At 37.3% G+C, this 11,520-nt stretch overlaps 1 protein-coding gene across 1 annotated transcript in view; it reads left to right on the forward strand.

Moving 5' to 3' along the window:
- Positions 1-9,628, forward strand: part of HHIP (hedgehog interacting protein) — an 89,085-nt gene extending 79,457 nt beyond the window's left edge. The window contains exons 12-13 of the mRNA XM_047092160.1: positions 6,565-6,713; positions 9,435-9,628. Coding sequence (XP_046948116.1) covers positions 6,565-6,713; positions 9,435-9,628 — 343 coding nt within the window. The remainder of the gene's footprint in view (positions 1-6,564; positions 6,714-9,434) is intronic.
- The last annotated feature ends 1,892 nt before the right edge of the window (positions 9,629-11,520 follow it).

The following is an 11,520-nucleotide window of genomic DNA, read 5'->3' on the forward strand; positions in this document are numbered from 1 at the left end:
TGTATTGTCTTACTAGTTGCCACAAAATGGCTCTGTGTAGTCCCCAAACATGCTATAGATCCAGTGGAATACAAAATTCTACTCCTTGTGGATAAATTGACACTGAAAAGAGAAATGTGAACACGAGCAAGAAGAATTTAGTGAACATCCAGACTAAAAATTATCCAGACTTCAAAAAAAAAATCAATTTATATATTGACCTTCGAGAAAAGCACTAAAATGTGTATGTGAAAGATGATAACAGTTCTACTAAGTTAGTGCTTATGCCTGTGCCCAAGTTACACAGATGGGAAACAGTAAAATCTATCCCATTATGAGAAGTTTCCATTCCCTTGGCTTTTCTTAGCTAAAAGTGCTGAATATTGGTCTTAGAGATGATGCATGATTATGGATTATCGCTGTGTATCAAAATGGTTACAGTGAGGAAACCCATTAAACCATAGAATCCATGGTGGCATTCAAAGACTGCCTTCCTGTGCAGTGGCGAAGACTCCCTCCAGTCATACAATTTCAAGGCATTCTTTACTTAGAAGCTCCTGGCCACACTAATTCATGGTCACATTAATTGCTACTGGCTAGGAAATGGCCCTAAGTGAGAACAGTGCTTCTCAAACTTGAAATCGCATGTGTGTCACCTGACACGCTGGCTATAGTGTAGAATCAGTAAGTCTAGGGAGGGGCCTGAGATTCTATATTTCTAACAAACTCCAAGGTGACATTGGTTCTTCTGTCTGGAACCATGCTATGAGTCGTAAGAACTTAGATTTATCAGTTTTTCCTTTCCCATGAGAATAGGAAAAAGCATGGAAGAAAAATAGTTTTGCGAAGGTTACAGTTGCAAAGGAACATTTTTCCATGTGTCCCAGTGTGAATGTGGATAAAAGAATAAGACAGTTCTTACATCACCTTGCCCCCTTAAGCAGATTGTTAACTAAGAGAAGCTATAGAATTATTACTTCTTCTGAAACCTCTAATGAGTCAGGATTCTATAAATAAGTATTACTCATGATTTTATGTACCTTGTTTTACACTAACATGAATTTAAAATCTGGGCCGCTAACAAAAGTTTCAGAATGAGTCCCCTTACTTTTTGTGAAAAACACAATAGATTTCTGACATATTCAATCTGAAGAACAGGCCTGCTCAGATAGGATTTATCGTTGTGCTTCCATACAGATACACAGAGGACTTCTTTATTGATTGATTGGTTGATTGATTAAATTAAATATCATAAAACTAAAACCATCTATAATCTCACTACCTAGAGACATTCACTGTTGGCCTTAGCTACTCACAAAAAGTCATTACATGTGATTATGTTACAAATCACTTATGCTTCTCAACTTCTTCCTTTATTTCAGGAAAGTATCTAAATCTTTATGATACTACCAAACAAAGTAGGTTTCTAAGAAAATGCAGAATAGAAAATGTAGTAATCCAAAGCAATATCTCGGGGGTGGGGGGTGGGGGAACATTGGCTTTATCCATCCTAAGTTGGAATTCTAGAAATAATACAGTACAAATAAAAAATTGTAATAGGATATGTAATGTACATAAGTTCAGAGCTATTCTCTCTCTCTCTCTCTTTTTTTTTTTTCCATTGTTTTTCCAGAAACAATGCTTTATGCATTAAAGAATTTGGGGCAGTTTTCTGACACTAGCCCTACTGTTTCATTGTCAAGTATAAAAAGATTATAAAGTGTGTTTTTCTGATTTAAATTAAGTTTGAAGACTATAGAGATAACTATCAACAAATGGGTTTGATGTATTCTTTATCACAAACCTAAACATCCTTTTGGGTAAGTTTTCTACTTTGAAAGCTACCTTGGACTTCATTCACTAGAGGTAAAGATCCACAAGTTAAAAAAAGTAATTGTTTTTTTCTTTTAATTTTTTTTTTCAACGTTTATTTATTTTTGGGACAGAGAGAGACAGAGCATGAACGGGGGAGGGGCAGAGAGAGAGAGGGAGACACAGAATCGGAAACAGGCTCCAGGCTCCGAGCCATCAGCCCAGAGCCTGACGCGGGGCTCGAACTCCCGGACCGTGAGATCGTGACCTGGCTGAAGTCGGACGCTTAACCGACTGTGCCACCCAGGTGCCCCAAAAGTAATTGTTTAAAAGAAGAACAAAACTATTTAAGCAATTTTTAGTACACCTACATTAAAACACCCAAGTTTCCAGTCCAGTAAGAATAAGAATGAAAAATGAAGTACATATCACAGCTATGTACTCTAGAATTTTGTTTAGATGCCATCTAGTTGGGTATATGTAGTATTCATGTAAACATATGATAGTCTATTTCAAGGTGAATAATAAAATTCAAATTTACTTGTTTTATTCCTTTTGTTTTCTCTTCATTCCATGTAAAGGAACCCTATTCTTTTCAATGGAAAAAAGAAATGTTAGTAGAACAAAGAGTGAGTGGAGGCGATGGTTGGGATGACCAAAACTCTCTGTCACACTTTACCAGATATATAACCAGAAAAATGAATTTAAATACATTGGCTTAATTCCCAGCTAGAGGAAATAAGCAATCATATTTCTTTATGTCATGCTTACTTTATGGTCTGTTGTTTATTTACTATGATTATAATTAGTGTAAAAATGTTTCTTTTAAAATGAATGTAACCATGCCTTAGAAGAATTTTGTAAGATTTGAGTTAATTTAGGCAATGCAGAGAAATATAGCAAGTGTTTCTTAGTTTTAAGCTTATGATATAAAAGTATAACAGATTTAAATGACATCCCTCCCCTAAATAGCCCATATATTCCTAATGTCTTTACTCAGTAGCACAGAAAATAAACACTCTCTTAAAATTCCATATTCTTATTTGTTCATTCATTCGACAGATTTTTAAGAATCTTCCATGTGCTTTACATTTTTCTAGGTCCTGGAGAGACAAAAAGAAGAGAGGGAAACATTTGTCTTCATGGAATTTATATTCCAGAAAAAGCATTTGAGAAAGTTTCTACTATATGCATTCAATAAACACTTATTGAATGCCTCTGTAGTGTTTTCCTAGCTCCTATGTGTATAAGTAGTTGAAGGAGATAACATACTTTGGTGGCTTGAATATCATCTTTCTAAAACATCCCTCAATCCTAAACTAATTGCTTCTTTGTCTGTGTTCCTGTGTGGCTTTATATGCACCTATAACATAACAAAGGTCACACTGCATTATACTTGTATACTTGTTTGTATACTTGTATACTTGTTTGAATGTCTCTCTTCCCCTTGGTGTCTCCATGAGGACTGTAACCCAGTTTTATTTATGTCTTATCCCCATGAAGAGCACAGTACTTGCCTGAGGGAGTGACTGGTGTTGAAGAGGGTTGAATATGTCACTTTTGCATTCAGAAAGCTTTCATTTCAATAGGGATGGAAAAGGAGATAGGAGAACCCATTCATTAAGTCAAGTTCTATAAGAGATAGGCTATCCATCGTGTAAATTTCAATTAAAAGATCCCCAACAGAATAACAATTTAAAGAGAGAGAGAGCATTTATTTAACATGCTAAGTGAGGAATGTTAGTTGGCCACTTCATAAAAGAAAAAAAAAAGATTATTTTCCTAGATATTTAAATAAAAACTTAAGGGAATCATGTTTATATATGACAGCCTTAGTCTCAGATTAGCTAAAGCAAACAAGCCCACGTATGAAATAATTACATCCACAGAAAGATAAGCATTTACTAAATCTTTGGCAAAAACCAACTTAGAATCCCCCTACCTATCTGAGTTTCCACATATTTGAATGGTGAAAAATAGTCAAAGCATCTAATTGGAGGATCAGCAGGGAAACAGTAAGAGGATGCTCTGCCCTGAAGAACTGTGTTTCATTCCCAGTCCTCCTTTGTCACATCCTCATTCCTCTTCCCAGTATACATGGAATCAGTGCTTAACACTTTGACTTAAATGGGCAACATCTTCTGGCGGCTGTTGTTTAACTGGTCACTTATATTCTTGATGTAAATGGTGTCCTCTTCTCTTTATTTTTTTTAATGTGTATTTATGAGAGAGAGAGAGAGAGAGAGAGCAAGGAGGGGCAGAGAGAGGGAGACAGAGGATCCGAAGCAGGCTCTGTGCTGACAACAGAGAGCCCCCCACAAGGCTCAAACTCATGAACCTCGAGATCATGACCTGAGCCATAGTTGGATGCTTAGCTGACTGAGCCACCCAGCCACCCCAGTGTCCTCTTTCTTCTTCTTTAAATTCATCTGCTCAGACATAAACCATATTGTCAAGGAGTGTAGGAGCTACATGCCTGCATATTTTGCATCATATATAATGTGTGATATATTTTTGACACACTCTACTTTTTTAATATTTATTTTTGAGGGACAGAGAGTGAGAGAGAGAGAGAGAGAGAGCGCGTGTGCGCACATGAGTGGGGGAGGGGCAGAGAGAGAGAGGGAGACAGAGGATCCAAAGTGGGCTCTGTGCTGGCATGGGCTTGAACTCAAGAATTGTGAGATCATGATCTGACACTCCACCAACTGAGCCACCCAGGTGTCCCTGACATACCCTACTTCTGAGTCTTTTTTTCTTGAATGAGTCAGAAAGAGGTTGAATGAGTGAGTAATCAGTAGAAATTAGATAAACAGAATTTGGTTACCAGTAAAATTTGAACAATACCTGTTTATTGAATGCCTGTGACTCAGAAGAACTTCATGGCTGTTGAAAAACAGCTCTTCTAGTGATCGAAAATGCCACCATTGTTTCACAAAGTAAGAGTTTTATTTTAAAGTTTATTTATTTATTTTGAGAGAGAAGGAGGGACAGAGAGAAGAAGAGAGAGAACCCCAAGCAGGCTCCTTGCTTTCAGCACAGAGCCTGACTTGGGGCTCAGTATCATAAACCTGTGAGATCATGACCTGAGCCGCAATCAAGAGTCCGATGCTTAACTGACTGAGCCACCCACCTGCCCCAAGAATTTTATTGAGAAAGAAATAGAGCCGACTTGGGGTATTCAACAACAAAACAGGAAGGTGAAAGTAATGCCCCACTTCCCTTGGCATAACCATTTCATTTTTTCTCCACCTCATCGCACCTTGCCGTCCCTCCCAGAAAGACTCCCTTCCTTGGGGAACACATGGAAATTATTCACGTTGTCGGACTGATAATAGGCCCAGCTCATGGAATGCCTTGAGGACCTTTCACATAAATTGACATTTCTAGATTTAAATAAGAGGTTAAGGGAGCTTTCTGAATTGTCACATTAGTTGCAAAACTCAGTACTTTCAACATAGAGTGGGACTTTTATTGGAGAGAGAAGCGAACGATGTCACTATGTATTTTGAATATGGTTTGAGTCATTGTAGACACAGCCGGAGGTCAGGGCCCAAAGTATTTTCACTGCCAGAGGGACAGAACAAGATCACCTGTCTCAAGAAAAAGGAGTCAACAGGGCCTAATTATGTGCTTCTCTTAGAAGGCTATATCATTTACTTCTTCTGGTGGCTTTGACCTATAATTATCACCTTCTTTGTTATGGTCCTTAAGGAGTCCAACTGCTTTGGCCATCCTAATGGTGGTGATCTGAGTAGTGCTGAGTGTTTGTTTACATTCCTGAACTTTTGGAAAGCACTTGCTCCCCACACTGTGACCCAGGCAACAGTGACTGATAGAGGAATCCCACTGTGCACTGTTTCTCCTACATTAGGTGATGAGCACTTGTGACCATGCTTCTAGCCCGACTTGAATGACAGCCTCTTATTTCAGAACCAGTAAGAACCACAGACATCTTCTTTTGAAGGCATCTCTAAGTGATGGCAGTTGTAGAGCAATTAAAACAAAGTCTGTGACTTTTTACTTAGCAGATACGATGTTTCTGTTTGCTGCTAATAGCATTATTTTTCTTCAGAGCAGGACAAAATAAAAGATCTGAAAATGTATCTATATATCTATCTATCTATATCTATCTATCTATCTATCTATCTATGTATATATGGTTTATTTTTTGCATAAAGGGTTGAAAATTTGAGTCAGTCGTACACACACACACACACACACACACACGATATCCCTTCAAGAAAAATCAGTCTGAGAAAGGTATTTCAAGAGAAATGTAAATTAAACAAAAAATGATTCCCAAGCTTTCTTGAGCTGCAAGTGGCCATTTAGATGAATGCCTTCACCCCTGTGATATTGCCAAATATGCCAATAACAAGTGAAACCTATCTCAGATGTTATTCCTAAACATTTTTGTAAATCTGGGGGGGGTAGTTTTAAACTATGTGTCTTTATTTTAAGAATTTTAATCGCTAGAAATGTTTAGCTACCAAATAGAAAACACCAATACAATATAATTATATTTTTAATCAGTGAATTTTGATCATGACAAAATTTCTTATAATGTTCATTATGATGTTCTCTGGTCCAGAACTGGTTAGGTTGTTTCTTCATTGGCATGTATTTTGTATTCTCAGAAAAGTTGTCCGTCTTTCTGACCCACTTAAAAGAAAGGAAAAGAAATGCTTTGCAAGCTACAAATTCGCGGGATTTCATTCTGATACTGGTTTTCAGCCCAAATACACTTTGATCCATTGTCTTTTGACGCAGACCTCTGATGCCCGAGGAGTGCAGAGCCACGGTACAGCCTGCACAGACATTGACTTCGGAATGTTCCCGGCTCTGTCGGAACGGCTACTGTACCCCCACGGGCAAGTGTTGCTGCACCCCAGGATGGGAAGGGCACTTCTGCAGAATTGGTCAGTATATCTGTTGTGCCCAGGAAAGGCTGGGCACGGGGCAGTCCTTAGGAACTCAAGAACTTACCATCAGCTATGTCTTCTAGAATTATCTACGGCTCAGAATTTAGCCGTTTATAATGTGAATGCTCAGTCTGTTTCTGAACTTGCAAATGAAATCTTTCCCATTCTCTTAATGTAAACAATTCACATATATAAGTTAATCATAAATGTAAAAGACTCTGAAATAACTGAGTCCTTTCAAATGGTGAAAAATGAAAACAGCACAACTAGATCATCTGTACAGGCTCTCAGTCCTAGGTTTGAGATTTCACACCAGCCAATGACCTAGTGTTTGCAAAGCCCCTCTCCAAGTGCCAGCATTTTCCAGACACCCCATAAATGCCCTCCCTAACTTTACTGCCTGCCTTCTTGCTACAGTGCACTAAAAACAGGGTTTTTCAGTGGGTGTTATTAAATAAAAAGGAGAAAACGCAATTATCTAGGGGCACATTATGAGATTTTTTAATTCTTTTTGCCACTCCCTTGTGAACCATCAACTAGGTATGCAGCTGCTCAGAGACAGCAGAAGAGATTTATTCCACGGTTACCCTATCCTTTAACCAGGGATTTCCTCAATTACATGCAATGATGTTTAAATTCTACTTGGTGTGAAGAAAATTAGATAGATTCAGATACCTAGCATCTAGGATGTATGTGGTGAAAATCCATTTTCGGGAGAATTTTTTTTTTCTTTTTATGTTATCTATATGTGATGATGGATGTTAGCTAAATCTATTGTGGGAAATCATTTTGCAATATATGTAAACCAAACCATCATGCTGTATACCTGAAACTTTTACAGTGAGACATGTCAATTACTTCTCAGTAAAACTGGAAGAGATTTCCATAGGACAAATGCATTTTTAATGCGTTTTCAACAACCAGCATATACATATTACTTACAAATATTTCAAATCTTAAAGCCTCTCTTGCCAATGAAAATGTGTTACAAATTCATACTTAATATTATAGTTAATGTGTAAATGTTATTTTTTCTTTATTTGAAACACATATTTGTTCCAAAAATTTCAACCGTAACTTCTCTATATATCGTCAAACAAAACGTAGGCCACATTTACAGTCACATACACAGTGTACAATTTAAGTTTAAATTGATTCAGCACTAATAACACTACCTGGTTGATTAATACCATGGTTATATATCTAGGAGAGAGTTATCATAGCTAAAAGTCTACAGAAATTAGGTAATTACATTAGTTAAAATAGCTGCTTACATTTTATTTACCCATTCTGTCTTCTTTTTCCTTAGTTGACAAAAAAATGAGGATCAGTGTTCAAATGCACAGATATTCTAATTCCTGATAATGTATCTTCATTCTGCCCCCCTTTAATGCCTGACAATACCTATTCTCTCTGCTTCTTTTATATAGTGTCCATTCTGTTTTATTCCTTACTTTGCATTTTGCCTGACCTCGTAAGTCACCTCAAGTTATCAGATAACAAATATTTATTGAGTGCCTTCTAGCAACAGTATGTTTAAACTGAGGGTAAACAAATTACTTTAAATATAGGTGCATTATACATACCATTATAAATAATGATAAGTGATGTAAATGAAAATTGACATTCTTTGAGATAACATGAAGTTTTATTTCAGTAAAGTACTTTAATCTTTCCACTTATCAGTTTAAATAGTTTGAATATATAAGATCAGAACCATTTTATAAAAGTAATCTATTCATGATATTTTTGACCTAAGCGAGAACTTTATTCATATACTAACATAGTTCATCAACCACAAATGTAAAAAAGAAAATCATCTCATTATTCTCTTGTTGTTTCTTTTCCATTTGTCAACCACAGACCCCTGGGTTTTGATTAATGCATTTGAAAAGGTTAAAATAACCCTGTCCCTTGAAAGTATGAAGACACGTGTTCAAGGAATTTGTTTCCATCTTCGGTGGCTGCACAGCCCACATTTATCCCATCAGTAAAAGACAACTTCTAAAACCAATTTTATCTCTCCATCTCATTTTAGCAGTAAATCTTTACATTTCCCACCTATATTGTGGTGGTAAAAATCCTTTTATGAAGAGATTCTGTGTGGAGAGCCACCCTGAAAAGGATTGGCCCGCTGCACTGCCCCAGAAGGGCCACAAAGTGTAAACAGAGATGAAGCGATGCTGTGCACCTGCTGGGAGCTAAAGGCAGGAGGAATCTAAGGGAGCTGTTCCATCTGACCAAAACTGAGAACTGACCCTTCCTGTATGTTGCCCTGGAGATGCTGAAGCTGCCGCGTCTCCCTCTCAGGCCAGGCCCTTCCCACATTAAGGCCCTGCCCTGGAGAAATGGGAACATGGAGTTACTTGGAAGGCCCTCTGTTGGAAATGCCCTCATGGAGCAGACATATTTGAAGAACTAAAATCCTCGTTTTAAATAGAGTCAGTTCTGCAAGGGCTTGAAATGGTTTCCCGTGATCTCCGCTTCCCTGGAAATGTCTCCCATTCTCTACTGAGTCCTGGCTTCCACATAACTGTGGGTCTGGAAACCTTCTTCCCTTCTTGTTATTTACTGTCTTTTGGATCACTGTTTGACTGGCTACCTCCTTCTTCCCCTCCTTTCCCTTACTCATCAGATATTTGTTGGCCTCGTTACTCGGTGCTGTTTCTGACATGCAGAATGAGAGTGTGATTTTGTCGCTTTTTCTTTTTCTGCCAGCAAAATGTGAGCCAGTGTGTCGTCATGGAGGTGTCTGTGTGCGACCGAACAAGTGCCTCTGTAAAAAAGGCTATCTTGGTCCTCAGTGTGAACAAGTGGACAGAAACATCCGCAGAGTGACCAGGGCAGGTATTCTTGATCAGATCATTGACATGACATCTTATTTGCTGGATCTAACAAGTTACATTGTATAGTTTCTGGGACTGTTTGAATCTTCCTTTCCAATGGGCATTTATTTTTTATCCTGTCATTAAAAAGAAAGACTGTTCTCCTGCTACACACTTCCTGTGATTTCATTTTCTTTTATTAATTTAAAAATAATTTCCAGAAATGTGCAGATCCTGTGTGTGTATGTCGGCACGTTTGTTCACATATGCACATACACACACACACACACACTCACAACCCCTATACGCGTGGTTGCATAACAGATGGGTTTTAAATATATATATTTCCTTGTGTGGGGTAATTTACACAGAAATTCCATTGTAAATTGATAACGGAATTTTTATGTCACCAAAAGAGATTATCTGACTTCCCAGGAATTTTCTGTCTGTAATAGCTAAAGTCAACTTTAATGGAGTTTTGAAACATTACTGTGCAATCTGATGGATCTAATAAAAAAGGCAATATTTTTATATTAAAGGATTATAATGTGAGAGAATGTTTCAGAACTCCCTGATGAATTTCTAAATGGGCGACGATATAAAATTGTAATCTTCATTTGTATCAATGTATCCAATTACAGAATGTTACCCACTTACCTTCTTATTGGCAGAGAAATCCGGTTACTCTAGTTTAATCTCAAGATTGTTTTCAAGCGTTTTATAATTAAATCATAACGGCATATTCTGAAATCAATCTTCCTAAAAGGTCTGCTTTTATTATATATTGTATCTAACAATAGGCACTGGGTTTGTGTTACCTATTTATATTTTTTATTTTATTTTTATAATATAGACATCACCTAGATGAAACATCTTTGCCCTGTCCTGTAAAATACTAAAGTTACATTTTTCACCAACTTAATTGGAAAGAAGGGGAGTGAGAAAGCAAACAGTCTTTAATGTGCTGTGGATCTAATCTAGCAATGTGCCCCTGTGCCAACATGTAATCATTAACGACGGATGAAAAAGCAAGAAAACAGCCAATCCTTATAAAATTCCAGCATTAAACATATGTAAAGTGCTTTTCACCATAGCAAGACTGTCAGAGTATATGTGATTAGGACGTTGCAGATTTCACACTGAATGAAACTCACTGGAGAAGAGCTCACTCGTTTCTAACAAATCTTGGCTATGTAAGCTTAAAATACTAATTCTTGCCAAATATGAGTTTTAATGTATATGTTCCTTTTAAGACCTCAGTGAAAATGCTCTTTGGTTAATGTATGAATAAATTTCTATAAATGTTCTGTTCAGGTTTTTAAAGAAATGCCATGATCTAATTTAAAACTGCAAAAAGTCTGATAGACATTTTTCTTACTGGTTTTTGAGGCCAGCTCTCCACATTTGGATTGTAACAAAGTCATAAGGCCTCTTTGCACTACTGAGAAAGCATCTATCGTGACGTGCACACACCCGCTATGGGTTGTCCTTCTGTAAACATCTGTTCTTCCAGAATCTAAATTGTAGACTAGTATAGAATATGAGCACAGGCTGACTTTCCAAACCCACTCCTTACCTTTGGGAATATGAACCTCAATTAAAAAGAATAAAATCGGGTAACTAGTATTTCTCTATTGTTTTAAAGTGAGAGGTTTGCAATTAAAGCACAGTGAGCATTTATGTAGAAAGGTTGGTTAAGTACACTGTTCTTGTCTTCCATATATGATTGCTTAAGTTTCAAGTGACCTCATGCCAAATGGAAATGGGTTGAGAAATCTTGGTTCAGTGCTTAGTGAACAATAGCCTGCATTAAAAAGTGCATGCATAATTTTGCACAATTTAGATTCAATTGACAGTCTATTCAAAGAAGTCTCAGGATTAAATGAGCATGGAGACCAAATTGCCCTCTTACCCCAGAAAAGGGGTGGTCCCTTCTAGTCACACTAACACTTCATTGGCCCAAGAGTGTGACAAATCTT

The sequence above is a fragment of the Lynx rufus genome, unplaced genomic scaffold, assembly GCF_022079265.1.
Source record: "Lynx rufus isolate CCGP_SWC_20201006 ecotype Redwood Valley unplaced genomic scaffold, mLynRuf1.p SCAF_3, whole genome shotgun sequence".
Classification (NCBI taxonomy): domain Eukaryota; kingdom Metazoa; phylum Chordata; class Mammalia; order Carnivora; family Felidae; genus Lynx; species Lynx rufus.